This window comes from Megascapheus bottae, chromosome 12 (assembly GCF_031878675.1).
Source record: "Megascapheus bottae isolate mThoBot1 chromosome 12, mThoBot2.hap1, whole genome shotgun sequence".
Taxonomy (NCBI): domain Eukaryota; kingdom Metazoa; phylum Chordata; class Mammalia; order Rodentia; family Geomyidae; genus Megascapheus; species Megascapheus bottae.
Window position 1 is genome coordinate 48,221,475 of NC_143520.1, and position 22,766 is coordinate 48,244,240.

General features: G+C 48.1%; 2 protein-coding genes across 2 annotated transcripts in view; one reads left to right on the plus strand and one right to left on the minus strand.

The window, feature by feature from the left end:
* Positions 1-1,925: 1,925 nt before the first annotated feature.
* On the plus strand, positions 1,926-8,906 carry Tmem37 (transmembrane protein 37). The gene is made up of 2 exons (XM_090342948.1): positions 1,926-2,003; positions 7,970-8,906. Exons 1-2 carry the CDS (start codon positions 1,983-1,985, stop codon positions 8,540-8,542), a joined length of 594 nt encoding a protein of 197 aa, XP_090199074.1. The 5' UTR covers positions 1,926-1,982; the 3' UTR covers positions 8,543-8,906.
* Positions 8,907-10,974: 2,068 nt separating this feature from the next.
* The window catches only part of Sctr (secretin receptor), a 51,429-nt gene continuing 39,637 nt past the window's right edge, over positions 10,975-22,766 (minus strand). The window contains exons 9-13 of the mRNA XM_090342488.1: positions 22,409-22,478; positions 20,480-20,571; positions 17,615-17,741; positions 12,655-12,696; positions 10,975-11,377 (exon numbers count right to left, since the gene is read on the minus strand). Of these exons, the coding sequence (XP_090198614.1) occupies positions 11,225-11,377; positions 12,655-12,696; positions 17,615-17,741; positions 20,480-20,571; positions 22,409-22,478 (484 nt within the window). The 3' untranslated portion in view covers positions 10,975-11,224. The remainder of the gene's footprint in view (positions 11,378-12,654; positions 12,697-17,614; positions 17,742-20,479; positions 20,572-22,408; positions 22,479-22,766) is intronic.

Consider the following 22,766-nt stretch of genomic DNA (forward strand, 5'->3'; position numbering starts at 1 on the left):
CCAAGACATTGAGGAAAGGGGTACAGTTGGGAAGAGGAAGAATGTTGATCAAGATTCATTGTATTTGTATACTGCCTCCTTGAATGAAAATTCCTTTGTACAACTACTTAAAGACAAAAATAATTTTCTCTTATTTTATGTTTGCCAGACCTGGGGCTTGAACTCAGGTCGTGGGCACAGTTCCTCAGCTTCTTTTGCTCAAGGCTCTAGGACTCTATCACTTGAGCCACAGCACCACTTTGGGCTTTTTCTGTTTCTGAGGAATCAAACCCAGTGCCTCAAGCTTGCTAGGCAAGCACTCTATCAAGAAGCCACATTCCCGACCCCAAAAATAATGTGTTGTTTTTTTTTTTAAAGAATGCATGAGACATAGGCTTATTATCCAATCTGACAGATCCTTCTGATATTCATTATAAGGCACTGCCTTCCTTCCATTGAAATGCTGCAAGCTAAGTTCTCCCACAGGGCACCCCAAGCCCCAGGAATCAATACAGAGCCTGGTCCTCCTTCCTGAGAGGCTAAGAGCAGGGGAGGGAGAACCTCCCGTTTCTAGCCCCCAGCATTTGGGAGGGCAGGTGGGTGTGGCTACTCAGGGGGGGGCAGGCTGAGATGGCAAGATCTAGTCAGCTGCCCCTGTACCTTATGTTGGTAGCTCTGCCTGTTAAGCAGCACCAGTATTAATGTCTCACTCTCAGTGTCAAAAACTGAACAACCAACCGCATGGTACTAATATACAATGAGTGCAAGTGTGCTGGTACTGGGCTTGAATTCAGGGCATTGAAATTCCTCCCCTTAAGGTTACAGCTCTACCACTTGAGCCACAGCTCCATGTCCAGCTTTTTGGTGGACACTGGAAGTAAGAGTCTCACAGACTTTCCTGGTCTCACAGACTTTGAACCTCAATCCTCAGAACTATCTTGGCCTCCTAAGCAGCTAGGATTACAGGCATGAGTCACTGGAGTCTGGCTACAGTGAGTTTTTGAGCAGAACTCAGGAACTCCAGGCTGGACTATAGAAGCCTCAGCAAGACCCTCCAGTGTGGGGCCTCCAGCCTTCCTTCTGTCCAATTGAACGGGTTCTCAGACAGTGACGGATCTTGATGAACCTGGAAGTGGAGGCTGGTGGCACTACAAATTTCCTCTGTCTTCCATGATGGATGGGGTCATCTAGGCACCACTGAATAGTTGCCTGCCAGTATGAGCCATGTCAGACATTTACCTGGGCTCTTGCTTTATGTAACCAGTTACTTACACACACACACACACACACACACACACACACACGTCACACACACACATAAAGTAGAGGCAGGAGCTGCTAATTCGGGATCCTGTGGCCTGGGACCCTCCCCTAACTTAAAACTCCAGCCTTTCAGAGCTGGAAGGCACTGGCAGCTCTGCCCCCCCTTCCCCAGCCCCCCCGACTCTGGAGATGGAAGCTAGGGCCTTCGGCCAAGGGTACGCTGTGCACCCAGGCACCTTGGACAGCCAGGGGAAAAGGTCCGGAGAAGCGAAGCACACACATTTACAAGGGCCAAGAGAGGGCCAGCAACCTGTCACTTACTTTATTTCACTTTTTAATCTGGCTCGGTTCAGAGACCTTAAGCCTGCAGCCCACGGTCACACAGCCAGCTGTGAGGGGAGGTGGCGGGGGAGCCTCGCGAGCCTCACCCTCCAGACCCGATCGGCCTGAGGTCGAGTCTTCCCCTTCCCACCCCGCCGGGGCGGACCCCAGCCTGGAGGGGTCTGCGCCCCACAAGTCAGCAGTCAGCTCGGTCCTCCGACTGGGGGAGGAGGGAGGAGGTGTCATCCCTACGTCTAACGTGGTGGGGGGGTGGGGAGGCTGAGTCAGCCGCGTCCGAGCCGCCAGGGGTCAGGGCTGGGTCCGCAGCCCCCGCCCCTGCACCGCCCCACCCCGCCCCCGAGAGCCGTGCGCGGACGGCGGGCGGCGCGCGGCTCTGCGGCGGCGGTGACCGGAGCAGCATGACGGCCCTGGCCGCGCAGGTAGCTCGGGGCCCGCGGGGCGCCCGGCCGGGGCGCTGCCCGCCGTGGAGGGCGGGGGACGGGGACCGCGCGCCCTCGGCGACCCGGCCTGCGTCCGGGGCGCCAGCGTCCCGGGTGCCCAGCCCCTGCTCCCAACCCCGGGCTCCCGGGAGGTTGCACGGGAAGCGACCTGGGGACGCCCGCCCCTCGAGACAGCTCTCCCGGAGCGGGCTCCCCCAGAGGCCCGGGCCCCCCACCCTGCCCCGGAGGACTTCGAGGCTTCTCCGCGGGGCCACCAGCGACCTGTTGGTTTGGATTGGTGTCTGGGTGGAGACGGACGGACAGACAGACGGGAAGCGGTGGCGAGGCGCGGCGGGTCTTATGTAACAGATGCGTCGCCGGGGAAGCTCAAGCTTTCTGGGGCCGGGGCTGGAAAGACCGAGCTCCCTAGACTGCTTTTGAGGAGCGGGGCGGGGTGGACTCGCTGGGGGCCCCCCAGACACCCCAGAGGAAAGTCTCCAACGAAGGGAGAAGCCGCCCCGGCCGGAGATGTGGCTTCTCCTCCGAGTGGGGATGGCGTTGATGTTGGCGGGAACCTGCGCATTCCTGCCCCGCGGAAGCACAGCGCGGGCCGCGCGTCCGCCACCCGCCACCCCGGCGCCCCACCCCGCGGCCTCTTCCACTCGGTCAGCTTGACGTCGGCCCTGCCCCAGCCACAGGCTAGAGAGGCCCGTCCACTTCGGCTTCAGATGTTCAGGTCCAGTAATACTGATGCTAGGTACATCATCATCATCATCATCATTATCATCATCATCATCATCATCATTATTATTATTGGAAGCTCAGAAGTAACTTGCCCACTTGTGGTCACTCAAGTGACAGGATCAAGATTCAGACCCAGTATTCATATCTCCAAAGCCACCCGCTCCCTCTTATCTTTCTTTAGACAGCCCCTTTCAGCCAAGAGCCAGAGGCTCCCCTCTGTCCCAGCTGGGGCTCCAGTGTAGGGCCTGGGAGGAAGGGGGCTTGGAATTTAGGACCCCGTGTTGTCTCTTTCCTCCTAAACACATACAGTCCAAAGAGAGAGACCTGTAAACTAGGAGTAGATGTGGGAAATAAGTGCTAAATTAAGGGGTGGGAAAGTGTCAAGGTGTTTTTCATGGGACGGGGAGAAGGAATTTGTTAGGCTCTGGAAGGGTAAGAAGCACAAGAAGGGGACAGGGCAGGAGAGCTAAAATGTCACTACAAGAAGGGACTTGGGGTGTGTGTGTGGGAAGGGTGTTGGTACCTTTCCCTGGCACTTAGGCAATAACTTCATCCCTACCACAACATTATGAGATAAGTATAGTGATCACCACTTATTTTTTTCTTGGCAAAAAAAAAATGTTCTAGTTTTGTAAATAATAATTACTTGGCTTTCAACTCTATAGCAAAAATAAAGAGTTCATTTCCCTAACATGGAAAAAAAAAAAAAAACGGTTGAAAGCAAGACTGGCTCATGACAGCAGGGTGGTCCAGACAGATTGAAAGGAGCAGAAGCCTGACTCTTTAGCAGTGAACTTGGTGTCCTGACTCAGGCCTGACAGGCAGTGTGGAGTGGCTATGTTGGGGGTGGGGATGGAGAAGGAGTAGGCACCAAAGTGTCTCTTTGGCAATGTTGTTGGCTAAGGGGAGCAGGGAGATTCTGGGTGATAGGAAGGGCAGAAAGGACCAGGCCATTGGACTCTATAGCCTTAAACTATCCAAGGATCTTTGTTGCATCACCAGAGGTCATTCAAGGTCACAAATGAGAAGGAAAAACTGTATAAAGCAGTGTTTTTAGTAGAGGAAGTCAAAGCCCTAAGATTTACGTGATTGCTGCAAACAAAACCATCTTCCACTGAGCTGCTTCTTCCCACCTCTCTGTCCCCTGGTGATGATTTCAGACCCTGAAAACCAAAAGGTTTCCAAACCCCTGGCAGAACACAGGCAAGGTGCCTAGTGGTTTGGAATGAAGACAACCATATATTATTGTTACTAATACTATTAATCATTCCAGAAAACCAAGAGCTGCCAGTGTGCCATGAATCTTTTATGTGTACAAAATCTCATTTAACCCTTGGAATTTTGTGGGTGGTCAGAGAATTGAAGTGAAGCCCTGCTTTGGTACAGGAGGTAGGGGTGGGGGAGGGAGGAGGATGAAATGAGATCAACTGTCTCTTCTCTCTGATCTCAGTGTGATGGTTTTGGATCTGGAGATTGAAGTCCAGTCTAGGCCTGGGATGGGCAATGCTGAGGAAGGGACAGGATGTGCCTGTTTGCCAGACTGTGTGATGTCTGGGGTTGAAAGGTATCTGGGTCTTGTGACCCAGGACCATCCCACCCTCTGACCATATCTCTAGAGATTTCCTTGCCATATGCTTTGTGGCCACTGCTTTCAGACTAGAGTTGCCAACTTCATTTATATTTATTTTATTTTATTATTTATTTTTATAAAATAAAAGTCAGGGTCTTCCTCTCTCCCTTAGCTTTTCTTTTTTTTTTTTCCTTCTCAAGGCTGGTTCCCTACCACTTGAACCACACTTCCATGTCTGTCTTTTTGCTGGTACACTGGAGATAAGAGTCTGCAATAGCTAATTTAGAACCCGATCCTCAGATCTCATCCTACTGAGTAGCTATCATTGCAAGGGCAAGCCATTGGCAACTGGCTAACTTCACTTATAGATGAGAAAACTTGACAAAAAGGGTAAGAACCCACCTGAACCTCTTTAGTTGGTAGTGGAGATGTAGGTTCGCTATTTTCTGCTTCTTTTGCTTCATTTCTTACCTATAGACCCCTCACACAATGCAATGAAAACTTCTAGACATCCATGCCTCCAGCTGGTGATGGGTCTGTTGCAGCAGGAGGGAGACTGAGGAATCCTTCTTAGCTTATCCCATCACCTTCCCCACTCATGGGTGCTTCCCAGGAATACAGGACACCATTTGAGAGCACAGCCCGCATTCCTGCCTGAGTGTTGCTGCCGAGGTATTTTGGGTATCATGCCAGAACCTCAGTGGAGGTGTGGATCCTGGTTCTGCCTGGGCTTTGGGGCAGTTATCTGGGCTCATATCCTTTCCTCTCCCAGGAACACTGAACTCTAGCACAAAGGCTGCAAGGAAAAGGCCTCGGTCAGCATTTCCTAGCTGAGTGGATTCTGCCCTTGATAGTACTGTCTAAGAAACTATGGCAGACTTTATTCAGTTTGAGCTAGTGATCTTGGACAAGTTGCTTGTCTTCTGTATAGCTTAATTTCCTGTTACACTCACCCCATGCATGGAGCTTTCTCCTCTACCAACCTTATAGGATTAAGAAGAGATTGAACCTTGACTCTGGTGGCTCATACCTATAACCCTCGCTGCTTAGAAGGCTGTGATCTGAGAATCATAGTTTGAAGCCAGCTCAAGCAGGAAAGACTGTGAGACTCTTTATTTCCAATTAACCACCAAACATCTGGAAGTAGAGCTGTGGCTCAAGTGGTAGAACCCTAGTGCAAACTCTCTCAGTGTCTAGTGCAGGGCTTTGCCTTTCAACCCATCAGGCATAACCAGGATCCACACCTCCACTCAGGTTGTGGCAGGGTACCAAGAAGAAAAAGTCTTACCTCAGGAAGCCTCTTTTGCACTATGTAGGGAGCCCCCTTAGGCCCTGTTCTCAGTTCCCTAGTTTCCTAGCAGCCACTGTTGCCTGAAAACTGTTTTGCTTACTTTTCAAATCAGGGTGTAACTATTTCTTCTCTACACACTATAAAGGGAGTACTTTAATTTACAACTAGGCAGGAGACTCAATTTATGGGGAGCTTCAGATGGAAATGAGAGGTTGCAAATTCAACCCTTCATTTATCCCGTGGCTCTGCCTCAAGTACCAACTGAATGCATAAGTCTGACACTATCCCAAGTACTATGTAGATATAGCAGCCTTGTCCTTCTAGAGGACACAGTCCAAATAAGGCAGCCATCATGTCACTCCAAATTGCAGGCAAAATGGCACAGAGAAGCTGGACACCTGCCTGTAATCCTAGCTACTCAGGTGGCTGAGATCTGAGAATCAGGGCCCCAAACCAGCCTGGCAGAAAAGTTCTGTGAGACTCTGATTAAGCACATGCATGTGCACATGTGAACATGCACACAAAAACCAGAAATAGAGTTGTGGTTCAAGTGGAAGAATGCTATTCTTGAGCAATAAAAAATAAACAAATAATAAAAACTCAGCAGGCATGCATTCTCCCCCCCACATACACACACACACACACACACACACACATACACACACACACACAAGTACAGAGAGCAAAACAGGGTCACGTGAAAATACAAGCAGAGAACCCACTTTAGGTTGAATAGGCCAGAAATAACCAAAATGGTAAGTTTGAACAGACTGGTAAGTTGAATAGGCTGGGAGTTTGGTCTAGTGGTAAAGTGCTTGCCTAGCATGCAGTAAGATCTGGATTAGATTCCTAAGTATCATATACATAGGAAAAGCTGGAAGTGGTGCTATTACTCAAGTGGTGGAGCTCTAGCCTTGAGAAAACCAAAGGATAGTGCTCAGGCTCTGAGTTCAGGCCCCAGAGCTGACAATAAATAAATAAATAAATAAATAAATAAATAAATAAATAAATAAATAAATAAGCAAGCAAACAAACCTAAATATTGGAGAAAAGGAAGGCTTGACTTGGTGGTACACACAATCCTAGCTACTTGGCAGTAGATGTAGGAGGATAGAGGATTGGAGTCCAAAAGCACAAGAACCCCGATTCACACACACACACACACACACACACACACACACACACACACACACACTAATCTAAACTAAAATACAAAAGCACTAAAAGCATGGTTCAAGTGTTAGAGCTCCTGCTTAGCAAGCACAGTGTCCTGAGTTCAGTTCCCTAGTATCACCAAACCCAGAGAGAGAGGGAGAGAGAGAGAGAGACAGAGAGAGACAGAGAGAGACAGAGAGAGACAGAGAGAGAGAGGCAAATAAAAGAGTCCATTAAACTTGGTTAGGCAGGTGGCCAGGGGCTCTAAGGGAAGAAAGTTCTAGACCTGGAAGGTGGAGCTGCTATGGTACCTAAGCAAGGTGGTAGGAAGAGTGAACTGGGAAGCGAGGCTGAGAGGGAGGCAGGCAGGCAGATCTTTCAGTGCATGTGGCTGTGGTGAGGTGTCTGCTTCAGTGTCCTAATTCCTTTGATTTGGGGTTGGACTGAGAGCACAGTGTGGGTGATGTCTAGGACTGAGGCAGAACCTCACTGGAAAATTAGCAGGGTTAGGGTGCTTGCTCAGCACTGCAGGCCCAACACCAAGGTGACTTCCCCAGGCCTAGAAACTGCTGGAGTAGACACTTGGCCTTGGCAGGCCTGGGTGGGGTGGAGGCAGAACAAGGTTGAAGGGCAAGGTACAAACATGGCTTTCAGTACTCAGGAAAACAAGATAAAGTCATGCGGTCCTAGAGCAGCTATAGAAAGTGGGCTGGGGCAGAGATGAAACTGGATGTGTCCTTAGGTGAGAAACTACCTTCTCCATGCACCTGCTTCTGTCTCCTGGCTCTGTTCAGTCCCTGGGCCCTGCCTGCCAGACAGTGTTGTTTTGTATACAATGAAACGAAGACAGACTGCACACTCCAGGTCACAGGAGCCACATGAGACAGATTTTCCAAATCAGGTGTTTGGCTGGCTAATTTCAGCTTTCCTTCCTTGGTGGAGAACATGAAGAGTAGTAAGAGAATAATCAGTTCCTGGTAAGCATCAGACAAGGAAGACACGGGACAGGTAGAAAGGGAAGGACACCAGTGAAGGTGAGTCTGTGTGGGGAGGAGGTTGTGGTAGAGATAAGAGTTCGAGGATTCCTGTGAGATGGAAGCAGAAAATAGGGCTGGGGGAGGTGTTGGAAGGCATATTTGGGGGTCTTCCTTGGTGAGGGTATGACACAGTCTCTCCCTGATCCTGCTTTCGGTGGTGTCTTTTCAGGCTCACAGGGTATTGGGCCTCAAGAGGCCCCATCGGTCCTTCTTTGAATCCCTCATCCGGACCCTCATCATTGCATGTACCGCCCTGGCTATTGTCCTGTCTTCCATCTCCATCTGTGATGGCTACTGGCTCCTGGATGACAACCGCCTCTTTGGGCTATGGCACTTCTGCACCATCACCAACCAGAGTGGACCACAATGCCTCAGAGACTTGAGCCAGGCCCATGTGCCAGGTCTGGCCATAGGCCTCGGCCTTGCCCGCACTGTGGCCGCCGTGGCTGTGGTAGCTGCCATCTTTGGCTTGGAGCTCCTCATGGTGTCGCAGGTGTGCGAGGACATCTACTCTCGGCGCAAGTGGGCCATCGGTTCCTTGCTCCTCCTGGTTGCCTTCATCCTCTCCTCTGGGGGGCTCCTGAGCTTTGTGATTCTCCTCCGGAATCAGGTCACATTTGTCGGCTTCACCCTGATGTTCTGGTGTGAGTTCACGGCCTCCTTCCTCTTCTTCCTCAATGCCATCAGCGGCCTCCATATCAACAGCCTCAGCCAGCCCTGGGACCAGCCAAGGGAATTCTAGCACTCCCTCCCATCCCTCACCCTCTACCCCCAATCCCAGGACCTTGGCTTCTACAGGACAGTATAATCAAAATGTCACCTCTCCAACTTGTGACCTCCATAGGGGATTGAGTGCAACTGTGACTTTGAAGCTGCCTTCTTAGCTACTAAGCTCTGGGTGGTTGACTGATAATGTTCCAGGGGCTTCTATAGGGATAGGAGTATGTCACAATCTACAGAGGTTTAGTCAAGTTGTTAGGATGTTGTTTCTAAAAGAAGAACACATTTTAAGACTCTTTTCTTGAGTTTTCTTCCTTGGAATGGAATAGATTTGAAAGTAGCCCTGTTAACGGGTAACCAGGTTAGCCACGTGCCAGTACAGTTCATACCAGTTTTGTTGACTCTGTAGTGGGCTGTGTGCTCCTGAGGGTGCTGAGGATGGATCATCCCTGCCACCCTCCCTTCCCCCCCCCTCCCCATACCAGGGACCAGGCAGTGCCTCAGATTCCCACACTCATAGGCCTGCTGGCACATCTTCCTGGCTTAGCTAGATTCTTTTGAATATCTTGCACACAGGTTTTCAAACCATTTGGCTTGAGTTCTCTCTTGCTTTTTATGACCGGGCCCTCATAAGCCCCAGATAACCCCAGCTTCTACCAGCACATCCAGATCCTATCTTGAGCCATCATTCCAGTGGGGCCCAGGGACAAGGTGTTGTGTGCACGTGAGCACTTGCATATTTATCTTTTGTAAGGATCAGAGGGCCTCAGGGTACCAATTTGTATCCTAGAACACATTACAAAGAGCATGTCTCTGGACCTGCTGGACTCCCCAGGGGGTGATGGGAGCTGGCAGAACTGGGATAATGATTAACAGCCATTCTTGGGATGAGGGTGGTACAGGGAGTCAGGGCCAGGTGGAGATTTCCATTCTCACTGCAGATCTATAGTCACTCATCATACTGCCACATTTCCAGGACTTGTTCTGCCCAGAAATACATGAATTTTTTTTTGGTCTTTTTTTTTTCAATGAAAATTTCTTCCTGGGCTGGCCATCTATATTTGATTTTTTTTTAAAATTATTTCTTGAGATGGGGTCTTGCTATGTTGGCCAGGTTGGTCTTCACTCCCAGACTCCTCACATAGCTGAGCTTGTAGATGTACGCCACATGCCCAAATTTTCTTTATCTCCTTCCAAGTGAGTAGAGTGATGGGGCTAAGGGGCCAACATGGAACCATCAAGATACAGGAAATCCTTGGGACTGACCAGAGGAGGTTTTGTTTCTTTTCTTTTTTTTTTGACTCTGCCAGGTGGTGGAGGGGTTTGAACCCAGAGCCTTGTACATGTTGGGCAAATGCTGAGCTACATCTCCTCAGAGGTTTGTAAGGGTTACTTAATCCACACAGACTGTGTCTTAGCTGGGAAGGGGGTGGGGGCAGCAGAAATCTGTGAAGGGGTACATGGGGAGGATAAGAGATAAGGTCACCCTATCTGGACTACAGTAAGATGCTTTTTCTCTAAGCTGAATTGCCTCTGCTTCTCTTCAGAATGCTTTTGTTTTGTAAAAGGGTGCAAATACTTGTATGTGTGTTTGTGTGTCCATGAGAATGAGCACATGTGCATATGTATGCCAATACTGGGGCTTGAACTCAGGATCTAGAAACTGTCCTGTAGGTGTTTTTGCTCAAGGCTATCACTCTACCACTTGAGCTACAACTCCATTTCCAGCTTTTTGGTGGGTAATTTGGGATCAAAGTCTCATGGACTTTCCTGTCCGGGCTGGCTTCAAACCCCATGATCCTAAGATCTCAAAACTGCTGAGTAGCTGGAATTACAGGCATGAGCCACTGATACCAAGAAAGGGATGCCAGTATTTAGCCCTTTCATTGTCCATTGGAGCCAGGGAGCACAGACACTGCAGGGATCACACAGCCAGAGTGAAGGGTAAGATTTGTAGTTCTCAGGAGCTTAGTAGAATAGGGAGACAGACCCCTGTTGTTTCTAGCCTGGAAGCATGCATATAGGCATATTTACAGTAAGGACTGTGGACCTACAGCCAAATCTTTACTGAGTGGCTTGGTTAGTCCTAGGGCCTTGGTGAAAATGTTTTCTGTCTACCAAGTGGGAGCGTGCAGTACTTCCTGCTGATCTGACTCCAGCCACCCTCCTCTACCTTGTGTATGCCTCCCACATGTCAGGGATACTAGAAGGGGCTGGGGTCCCTGTGACTGCATCAGATCACCATACCTGGGGTTCTGAAGGCTCTATGGAAAACTACAACATGAGCAAATCACAGGGCTGATGGATGGGATCTGCCTGAGGTCTCAACGTGTCTGAAATGTAGGCTGGGGGTCCGGGGTTACCTCCTCCTCCTACAGGAAGTGAGCCAAAGTATTTTTCCTCCTCTTGTGCTCCAGAGCAAAAAGACTTGACAGAGACAGACCAGATCTCTTCTCAGGCACCTTTTATTCTTCCACCCACTCTGGAGCTCCCGCACTGCCCTTCCCAGAAGAGCACTATAGACTGAGTCCTGGGCCCTTGTCCTTCCCACACTGCCCAAGTTCCTTTTGCTTGCTTCTGAGGAGTCCCATGCTTGGAGGGAGGGCTGCATTGTCACTGGAGAGGACAGGGTGGCTGCTGGGAAGATGCCTGTCCTGCAGCATGCCTGGCTTGACCTCTGACCCCGGGCAGTCCTGCTGCAGCCTCAGATGACACTGGCCCTGCACGTGCTTTGACTCTTGGTGCCGTGGCTGGGGGCACTGGGACCATTGCTGAAGGAGGAGCCGAGGGCCACAGGGCGCAGCTGGAACTCTTGCAGGTGCCACTGCTGCCACTTCTTCTGAACTTCCAGCTGCACCTGCCCGAGACCAGCCATCAGCCATCAGCCAGAAGGCAGGGGCAGGCTGGTTCAGACTGCCCAGGTGGCCTCTGTTTCCCCTCATCCACGGGACACTCTGATGAATTGCATCCCAGTGTGCTGTTGATACCAAGAGCCCTCTGTATCTGGGACCTGGCATCTTGCCATGTAGCATCCCAAAGAAAGGACTTGGCTTTGGGGCCTAGTGGTAGAGTGTTTGCCTGGCATGCATGAAGCCCTGGGTTCAAATCCTCAGAACATATACACAGAAAAAGCCGGAAGTGGTGCTGTGGCTCAAGAGGTAGAGTGCTTGCCTTGAGGAAAAGAAGCTCAGAGACAGTGCTGAGGCTCTGAGTTCAAGCCCCAGGAGTGGCAAAAAATAGAAAAAAAGAAAAAGAAAGGAAAAAGATTTGGCTTTATTTTCCAAGGTGCCAAGCTCCAAACATCCATGTACCAACATCTTGGTAGCCAAGACAACTGAGTACTCATTCTAATGCAACTACTTTGACCAGCTCAGAATTTATGTGGGGTGCTGGAGAGTTGTTTTATAAACAGTTCCTTCACAATCTCTGTCTGGAACAAACAGCTAAATTTTTGAGGCTCGATTTGATATTTAACTTTTGGCAAACATCAGAGGTGATTTCCACTTAAGTGCAGTAAACCAGAGGAATGGCCACCTGCTACAGAGGCTTTCCTTATGTGTCATACAGGGCTGGTTTCTGTGTGCCTACAGTCATGTGTTATCACCCAAAGGCTCTGTAAAATCAGAGTCCTGCCAGGCGTCGGTGGCTCATGCCTGTAAGCTACTCAGGAGGCTGAGAGCTGAGGATTGCAGTTCAAAGCCATCCTGGACACGGAAGTCCATGAGACTCTTGTTGCCAATTAACCACCAGAAAACTGAAAGTGGTGCTGTGGCTCAAAGTGGTAGAGTGCTGGCCTTGAGCTGAAGAGCTCAGGTACAGTGCTCAGGCTCAGAGTTCAAGTCCCATGATCAGAAAAAGAAAAATGAAAAGAACAACACACACACACACACACACACACACACACACACACACACACACACACTTTCAGAAGCCCTAGCCAGACGCAGAAAGCCCAGTTTTGCTGAACCAGGATGGGAATGGGGGGAGGGGAGGAGCACTTGGTGCATACTACCCTCCTGCTGAGCTTAGATTCCTGACAGTGGTGCCCAGCCTTTCCCCCAAGACCCCCTTCCCCGACACGGTCCTCTCCAGGAAGCTCTGTGTCTGGATCCAGTGGCACCCCAGGACACTCACCTCGCTGTTGAGGAAGCAGTAGAGGACAGCCACAACCAGTCCCTGCCAGAAAGAGTTGGGGTTAGCGGAGATGCTTGGATCCATCCTTGGCAGCCTGCCCTAGACTCCTTCTCCTAATCCATTTCTGCCCATGTTCTCTGGTGATACTCCTGGCTCCCATGCCCCTCTTCAAAGCCTCATGGAGTGCTACCTCTTCTGCTCCCTCAGTGCTCTGTACCCGTGCTGTCCACCAGAGACTAACAGTCTCCTTCATTGACCCTGATGACCAGCCAAGGGCCACCAACACATGTCATGGTCATGGGGCAGTAACCATTGACTAGGACCCCTGGGCAGGGACTAGACAGGTCACCCAGCAAGGCAGGCCATGTGAGGGCACTGGGTAGTATTGTTGCTGCAGTGTGTTCCCAGCCCCACAGTGTGGGGCAAGGTCAGTGCAGTGGGAGCCTCTGGACCCAGCATGGAGTCGTTTTCAAGATAAGCTTCGAGTCTGGAAAGCTGGATGTCTGGACAACTAATTGCACTGAAGAACAAATATGTAGTAGGGACAAAGCAGATCTGGCCCAGCCCAGGTGAGGGCCTGGCCTCGCTCCCTCGAGCACAGGCAGGTGTTATCCTGTGCTCACAGCCTCAGGTCCCCCAGTCTGGCTGCCCAGAGACTTCTGCCCTGGCATTTAAGGATAATGGTCCCAGGACTCTGGCATGGAGCTCTGCCAGAATTGCTGCTCCAGTCCCAGGTTTCAGAGTGGAGTCAAAGAAAACTAGAGAGGCATAAGTGATGGGGTACACCCTGCTCCCCTCCTCTCTGGACTCTCCTTGGTCTTCCCATCTTACAGGCCTGCCCACAGACTGTCCAGTGGTGGTTGCCCTTCCCACATAGAGGCAGGCGTGGACAGCTCCGTCTTCTCCTCTAGCCCCACCCCACTGTGCACTTAGCTCCTTTTTACATTAGAAAGGACCCCAAGAGTGCCAGGAACATGGCCTAATGGTAGAGTGCTCGCCTAGCGTGCATGAAGACCTAGGTTCAATTGCTCAGTATCACATACACAGAAAAGGCTGGAAACGGTGCTGTAGCTCAAATGGTAGAGCAATAGCCTTGAGAAAGCCCAAGGACAGGGCCCTGGCCCCAAGTTCAAGCCCCAGAACTGGCAACAAAAACAAATAAACAAACAAAAGGACCTCAAGAGTAATAAACTTCCCTGTGCTGTCATAAGTGGACAATATATACAACTGTTCAGGAATATTGGCTTTTTAGTAATTCTTACTTTTTGAAGCTGGGAACGTAGGATCTCATACATATTAAACATGATCTCTACCATTAGGCTCCAACCCCATTTCTGGACACTGGCATTTCAAAAAGTTAGTGGCAAAACTAGAAGAGATTTCAGGCATCAGTGAGTGCCATACAGGATGAGAATTACACGAATGGCAGCTTTGTCGATACAAGGCTGTGGTTCCCAAATTTTGCAGTAAGTTGGGAATTTTAGAATCCTCTTTGCCCTGTATTCTACACCTAAATCTGAAAGGGAGGGGAACATTGGTAGCTTTTTTCCCCTTCTCTCTCTTCTATCTTCCTTCCTGTCTCTTCCATCTTTTTGTTTTGTTTTGTTTCTTTTATTTTGTGCTAGTACTCAGGACCTTGAGCTCTCTTTTGGCTTTTTCACTCAAGGCTGGCGCTTTACCACTTGAGTCATATCTCTACTTCCAGGGTTTTTTTTTTTGTTTGTTTTTTCTACTTTTCTGTCCAGGCTTGTTTCAAACCACAATATTAAGATCTCACTTCTTGAGCTGCAGCCTCTGGTTGGAAAGCTCCCCAGATGGTGAGAATGGCTTCACTGCTGGAAACTAAGGATAAAGAGGTAGTGATCCAAGCTCACAATCAGGCTGTGAAATGAGTCAAACTTGGACTTGCAGCAAGCACAGCTTGGCCTGAGTAATTATGGGATTTTGAGTTTCTATTTTATTCAGTCCTCAACCAAGGGCCAGGTAATGTTGCACATGATTGCAGTCCCAGCATCTGAGATGCTCAGCCAAGGAGATCAAAAGTTCAAGGCCAATCTAGGCAAGATGCTTTCTTTGCCAAGTGCTTGGTGACAGGTAGGATCCCCACTTACAGGCCAGACCAGAGTCATAAAGGGTTTCCAGCAAGACTGCCATTGTGCACTGTTGGAACTGGCTGTCAGCACACTAATACCTGTGTCTCAGTCCAGAGTCATCTGATCTAGCTGTGCTGGGGCCCAGGAACACATTTTCATTGTGCAGGAGGAGGGCAGGTGCCTTCGCTAAGGAAACTGTGGCCTAAGCACATATAGGGCAAGCCTCTCACAAGCTAGCAAGCTTACTAAATCTTGGTTATGTGGCCAGGAAAAATCAAGATGGTAGGATTTTAATGCCATGAAGAAAAATGCATGGGGGACATGCAGAGAATTAATTCAAGCAGGTTACAAAATGATCATATCATGGTACCAATTAGATGCCATGACATGGTGTGTGTGTGTGTGTGTGTGTGTGTGTGTGTGTGTGTGTGTGTGTGTGTGTGTTCTCTAGGATCAAACCCAGGTCATGTTCATACTATGCAAGCACTTTAACACTGAGCTTTTTTTTTCTTTTTTCTTTTCCTTCCTTCCTTCCTTCCTTCCTTCCTTCCTTCCTTCCTTCCTTCCTTCCTTTTTTGGCCAGTTCTGGGGCTTGACCTCAGGGCCTGGGCACTGCCCTCGGGCTTTCTGCAAGCCTAGTGCTCTACCACTTGAGCTACAGCACCATTTCCAGCTTTTTTGTGTGTCTGTGGTACCGAGGGATCAAACCCAGGGCTTCATGCATGCTAGGCAAGCTTCTACCACTAGGCCACACTCCCGGCCCCTTTTCCTTCCTTTATTAAAATCTAAGTTTCCCAATTATCTATAATAAGCAAGTATTACTTTATAAACAGGAAGAATTAATACATTTCATCATCTTCCTTCCTTCCTTCCTTCCTTCTTTCCTTCCTTCCTTCCTTCCTCCCTCCCTCCCCCCTCCCTCCCTTTTCCCCCTCTCCTCTCTCTCTTTCCTTTTCTCTCTCAGTTCCTCCCTTCCTCCCTCCCTCACCCCTCTCTCTTTCTTTCATCCAGGTGACAAGATGAATATGGATTTCCAAGCTCTCTCCCTCCATAGTCACTACCTATTTTTTCAGGTGAAGTCCTTCCACTAGCCTGGGTCTCAAACTCTCCAGCTGTTGGATGGGCCATGGTGGGTCCAGCCTCCTCAAATGATACAGGATCCAACAGGAAATATTCATAAAGATCTGGGTATGGTGGCTCACACCTATAATCCAAGCTACTCGGGAGGCTGAGATCTGAAGATCATGGTTCCAAGCTGGCTTAGGCAGCCCAAAGTCCAGGAGATTCTTATCCCCAATTAAATACTGGAGAACCAGAAGTGAAGCCATGGATCAAAGTGGTAGAGCACTAGCCTTGAGCAAAAAGAGCTGAGAGACAGTGCCCAGGCCCTGAGTTCAAGCCCCCAGCAAAACAAAAACAAAAGAAACATGCCTGGTATAGTGGTGAGTACCTGTCATCTCAGCTATGTGGGAACCTGTAGGAAAGAGGATTACAATCTCATCCAAGCTCAAATAAAACAATGTGGGACTCTAGCTAAAAATTATTGAAAGCAAAAAGTGGCTAGGGTCATGACTCAAGTAGTACCTGCCTAGCAAGCAAGAAGTCCTGAGTTCAAAACCCAGTATTCCCATAAGAAAAGAGAAAAAGAATGATGGGTAACATAGGCAAGAGGCTGGGTTCTCTGAAAGTCTGAGGAACCAGCAGGGACTCTCTGGACAGAGTAGGCACCCTGGGGTAGGCCTGTAGGAATGGGGTGGGAGGGGATCAAGGACCAGGAGTGTTTCTGTTTTTGTTTTGACAATGTGGGAGCTTCAAGCCAAACTTAGGAGCCATTTGTCCTGCTGTTGTAGCCAACTGGCTTTTTTTTTTTTTTTAGTCATAAGTCTTCGTGTACTGTTTTTGTTTTTATTTATTTGTTAGTTTTTGTGAGGGGAGGATGATCATGTTCTTTCTGAAAAAAAATATGATTTTGGAGGAGGAAAAAGCTTTGAGTGAGTAAATAACATAATACTCTAAGATTTGAGGATTTCTAATACTTCCTCCTATCCAAACAGGTTTCACTGGGTTTTGTTGTTATTGTCGTTTTAACCTCACAACATCTTAGTGAATTAATAGGTAGACGAATACATATTTTTTTTGCTTGTATCAAGGCACTGAGATTTGAACTTACAGCTGTGTTCTGCCATTACCATTTGAGTCATGCATCAAGTATGGCTCTTTTGCTGATTATTTTGGAGTTTAATGCCCTAGGTGACTGCAAACCTTGATCCTTTAGATTTCAAACTCCTGAGTAGCTAGTAGGACTATAGGCATGAGACACTGGGACTTTGTTCTCTCTCTCTCTCTCTCATTTGTTTTTGTAACATGTTGCTCCTGTTCACAGTTTTAATGGTTAGAAACCCTATCAGCCTCCTGATACCAGGTCCCAGTTTCCTTTTGTTCTGGGACACATCTCTTAACTGATTCGAAAAGCTGTTGTTGCTACTGTGTGTAGTTGTGGTGATGGTGATGGTAGTAGACAGTGCATCTTAGGTCATTTTTTCTGGGCATCCCTGTAAGAAGACAAGGATTTGTGTCTTTCAAGTGCCCTCCCCTAGCCTTGTCTTCCTGTGCTCTTCCAGGATACGTTGTGGTATTGTAACAATTCAACGTGCAATATGCATGCTGTGGCTGTCTCTAGATTTCATCTCGTGCCCCCATTTAACTGGTGGGAACTGTGGGTCTCACTTAGGGTCACATGGCACCAGCAGCTCCTGCCCCTGTGTCCCTTGGGTCTCAGCCAAATGATGCAATCCCCTTCCCAAGCCCTTCATTTCTCTCCATTGGGCAGAGAGCCCCTGGTTTCAAGTGACAGCCTCTGAGCTTACCTGGAAGGATCCCAGGGCCAGTTCAAAGAACAGCTGGACTTCCAGAGCATCCTCCGGGGAGAAGGCGAAGATGATGTAGTGGATGCCGAACAGGGGGATGAGCAGGAGTGTAGACTTGGCCAGGCGCCTGAGGACACAGGGACATGCCAGAAGTTCCTCTCTGACCCCCTTTAACCATGTACCCTGTCAAGGGAAAAATCTACCCATTGCCTCTTACTTAGCATCAATCTGTCCAAACACTGGGGGTTCCGGGGTTTTGTGTCTGTCTGTTATTTATTTAAAGTATGTAATAGAAGGGTTGAACCTAGGGCTAGGCCACTATTCTGCTAATGAGCTACATCTCAGCCTGTTTGCATTTTATTTCATAGATTCCTAACTCTCATATGCCTACCATCCAAACCCAACACTCACCACATTATAAGCAGTCCTCAAAGTTCCTGATTACCTATCTCTAAGTAATACAGTATAAAAACTACTCACGCAAGGAATTTTGTTTATGTGTCAAATAATGGTTAAATTCAACTTTCTTATTAGATAATTTATCTGTAAGCTCTGAGTACGAGGGGTTCATGCCTCTGATCCCATCTACTCAGGAGGCTGACATCTGAGGATCTCTGTTCGAAGCCAGCCTGAGTAGAAAGTCTATGGGACTATTATTTCCAATTAACCACCAAGAAGCTGAAAGTGGAGCTGTGCCTTACATGGTAGCCATAGCTACCATGGTGTAACGTGGTGTAATCCTTAGCACAGGACCAGCTCCTAGGCTCTGAGTTCAACCCTGAGGACCAGTGTGTGCAAAACACACACACACACACACACACACACACACTTTTTTCTTAGAGTAGGTAGCCCACTTTAGCAAATAAGAATTCAGGGGTGGGGCAGGATAGGTAAAAGGAGCGTGGAAACGGAGGAAATGTGAACAAATACAGCAGTGGTACTCACTAGACACTGTAGAAACTGAACTAGACAAGTTGTGGGTGGGGACAGGAGGGGAAAACTGGGAGAGAGTGAAGGAATGATACTATTAAAACAGAAATGTACTCATTATCTGAGGATGAAATGGTAACCCCTCTGTACCGCACCTTTGTAATAGCAGTAGTACTATGTACAAAAAAAAAAAAAAGCCCAATCAGTCAACCAAAATAGAGTCCAGGGTATTGCAATGGCTCCCACCTCTCCTCCTAGGTACTACAGAGACTGTCATGTAAGGATATCAGTTTGAAGGTAGCTCCAGCAGAAAAATCTGTAGCACTTTATCTGCAGTTAAAAAGCCAGACTGAAGGTGTGGCTCAAGTGGCTTAAGTGGAGCAGAGATGTTCCATAGATGCAGGGAGGAATGACACAGACAAACCGCACCAACGACAACTTCTCAGAAAGTAAGGCATCACAGAGAGAGCCTGTGTCAAGCATTAGTTTGTCTTTAGCATCTGTCACAGGCTGCAGTGCATCCCTTCAAATTCATATGTTGAAGCCAAGTCCCCAATTATCTCACACTGCAAGTGTATATACGGTCAATAAAGACGAGATGAAGTTCCAAGGCTTGTGGGAGACACCAAACTAAGAGTCTTTTCCTCCCCTTCTGCATCTGTCTTGGAGCTTGAACTAGGGGGCCTGTCCTTGTGCTATTTTTGCCCAAAGCTAGCACTCTACCATTTGAGCCAACAGCTCCACTTTTGGCATTTTGGTAGTTAATTTGTGATAAGACTCTCACAGAATTTCCTGCCTGGACTGGCTTCAAATCACTATCCTCAGATCCTGAGTAACTAGGATTATAGGCATGAGCTACAGGTCCCAGCTACCAGAGTCCTTATAAGGATTTTAAAATGTGGCCAGGGAAAAGAACACCTAGAGTCACAAAGAGAAGGTGACCATCTACACATGCAGGAAAGAGATCTCAGAGGTCTGCTAACCCTGACCTTAGACTTCCAATCTCCAGAACCAAGACGGGAAAAAATTCTATTGTTTATACACCTAGTCTGCAACATTTTGTTAAGACTACCTAAGCAGAAGACACATCTCTCTTTAATATCTTTTTTTTTTTTTTTTTTTTTTTTGCCAGTCCTGGCCTTGGGCTCAGGGCTTGAGCACTGTCCTTGGACTTTCTCAAGGCTAGAGCTCTACCACTTGAGCCTCAGTACCACTGCCAGCTTTTTTTCTATGTATGTGGTACCGAGGAATCGAACCCTGGTCTTCGTGTATGCTAGGCAAGCACTCTACCACTAGGCCAAACTCCCGACCCTCTCTTTAATATCTTAAAGGTTTCAAATGTTTTGTTTCTTTGGTGCTGTTACTACGGCTGGAACTCAGGGCCTCCAATGCTTGGTTAGCGTTATCACTCAAGGCTGACACTACCAATTGAGCTACACCTCCACTTTCAGCTTTTTGCTGGTTAATTGGAGGTAAGTCTTTTGGATACGTCTGTGAGCACAGGTTTCTCAAACCTTGATCTTCATCTTTATCTGAGATCTTAATCTCAGCCTCTGGAACAGTGAGAATTACAGGGGTAAATCCTAGGCACCAGGTAATTTTAAGTGCTTTTGAGTCACAAATTCTCCTTGAATATCTAATGAACCTCCAGGTCATTTCCCCCCCAACATTACACAAATTTGGTGAGGGAGTTGGATCAAATCCTACAGCCCATACAGACCCTTTACCTTTCTCAAGGGTCCAATCTCTAGCCACAGGCTTCCCAAGGGAGCTTTCTTAATTTCTCCACCCCATCCTAATCAGACCCACATCCCAATTACAATGATAAATTGGGCCCACACTTTTCCATTTTTAACTGGCACTCCTTGAGCAGTAAATGTGTGCTGACTGATGACTAGCTGCTTGAGCGTTTTTAAGTCTTCACCATCTACTTACTTGTACTGGTTCATTTCATTTCCTCTTGTTTCTTGGGTTTTAAGTTTTCTCATTAGAATTCTTAGAATGTTTATAAAGAAGATGAAATTGATCTGTAAAATATAAGGCGGAAGTAGAGTTGAAGGTTTCTTGCTTTCCCTGATGTCCCTTGGACTTTGGGGTGGAGAAGACAGAGAAACCACACCTAGGACAGCACATTCTGGCTACTGCTTCCTGTATCAGAGTCCTGGTGAAGCAAACTATCTGGAGCCATGGCTGGAAACTGCAGCCCTCTTACCTTGGGCCAAAGAAGCTCAAGGGTTTGCTCACTTGCCAGGCAGATTACAGATTTCCCAAGCTTGCAAGGCTTTGGAATCCCCTGTGAATCTTGAACATTGCAGGTATACGTAGCTACTTTGTAGAGTGAGACTGGAAGGCACATTGTTTGAAGCCATCCCCCACAAAAAGTTCTAAAGATTTCACCTCAGTAGAAAATGGTGGGCATTGTGATGTGGTTTATCATCCCAGCTACACAGTGGTTGAAAATGTAAATAGGAGTATTGAGGTCCAGGCTGGCTTAAGCAAAAAGTTAGGTCCTATGTCAAAAATAACCAGAGAAGTTAAGGCTGGAGGACACGGTTCAAGTGGTAGAGCATCTGCCTAATAAGTATTAAGCCCTGAGTTCAAACTCTAGTAACTGCTTTTTAAAAATACAGGACTGGCCTTCAGATTCTGTATTCCTTTTCTTTTTTCCTTCCTCCTATCTCCTTCCTTCCTTTTTAATTTTTTTCTCCCTCTCTCCTCACTATAGAGCCCAGGCTCATCTCCTGCCTTAGCCTTCCGAGGGCAAGTTCTGGGATTACAAGCATGCATCACTACATCTAGCTAACCTTTTTAACCTTTTTATTTTTTCCTTGAGCTTTAAAAAATTGTTATTGTAAAGGTGATTACAGTTACATAAGTTAGGCACTGGCTATCCTTTTTTTTCCCCTGTCTTGGGGCTTGAACTCAAGGCCTAGGTACTGTCCTTGAGCTTCTTTTGCTCAAGGCTATTGCTCTACCTCTTAAGCCACAGTGCCACTTCTGGCATTTTCTATTTATGTGTTACTGAGGAATTGAACCCAAGGTTTCATGCATGCTAGGCAAACATTATACCACTGAGCCACATTCCTAGTCCCAGAGTATCCTTTTTAAAAATACATTTTGTGCCTGGTGCCTGTGGCTCATGTCTGTATTTCTTCCTCTTTCTTTCTTCCTTCCTTCCTTCCTTCCTTCCTTCCTTCCTTCCTTCTTCCTTTCTTTCTTCCTTTCTTCCTTTCTTCCTTTCTTCCTTTCTGCCAGTCCTGGCTCAAAGTGTTAGAGCACTAGTCTTGAGCCCAGAGACAGAGTCCAGGCCCTGAGCTCAAGCCCTGCAATGATTTAAAAAAAAAAAAAAAAAAAAGGAGAGAAAAGAAAATGGTTTTTGTTTTGGGGAATACTGATGCTTGAACTCTGGGCATTGAACTTGCTAGGTCAGCCCTCTACTGTTTGAGCCATAGTCCCATACCTCTTTGTTTCCCCACAAGCACCAAGTTCAAGCCCCAGGACTGGCAAAAAAAAAAAGAATGAAAACACTCCATGATAGTGAAAACACTATCATGATAGATTAAACGTCTGCCGATTTCTAAATGTTTGTTTCTCTCTATTTGGTGCTAGTCCTGAGCACTGTCCCTGAGTTTTGTGCTAAAGGCTAGTGCTCTACCACTTGAGTCACAGTTCCACTTCTGACCTTTCTGGTGTTTAGTTGGAGATGAGGTTCTTAAGACTTCCCTACCCAGGTTAGCTTCGATTTGAAATCCTCAGATTTCAGCCTCCAGAGTAGCTAGAATTCTAGGCATGAGCCCATCAGTGTCTGAACGTTGCTTCTATTTGTCCCATTGGTCCCCACCTCAGTGGAGAATGGCCACTCACCACGATAGAGAAGATCACAGGGCCTCGAATGACCCACCAGATGGTAGCGTTGGCATTGATGTCCCAGCACCTATGGGGAAGGCACAGCCAGGCATTGTTAGGAAGGGGAGAACTAGGCTGGCCAGCAGGTCCCGAGGTTCCCTGAAACACCCGTGGATGAGGGCTTTGTGTCTCTGGCCCTGAGTCCCCACATCTGTGCACCATTAGAACCTGGCCCTCCGTGCTGCTCAGAGCACTGTTGGGCTGTGGATGCCTTCACTTGTTGGTGCATCCGTAGAAACCTGAGCTCAGGTGCCTAGATCCCAAAGCCAGCTGCTGTCTGTCAGGGTTCCCTTGATCAGATGATGGCAAATTCAGC

Excerpts from the sequence above, each read along its gene's own strand:
- Tmem37 (XM_090342948.1), top strand. The coding sequence starts at position 1,983 with ATGACGGCCCTGGCCGCGCAG. Across the intron at positions 2,004-7,969 it reads TGACGGCCCTGGCCGCGCAG|GCTCACAGGGTATTGGGCCT; the intron begins GTAGCTCGGGGC and ends GTGTCTTTTCAG.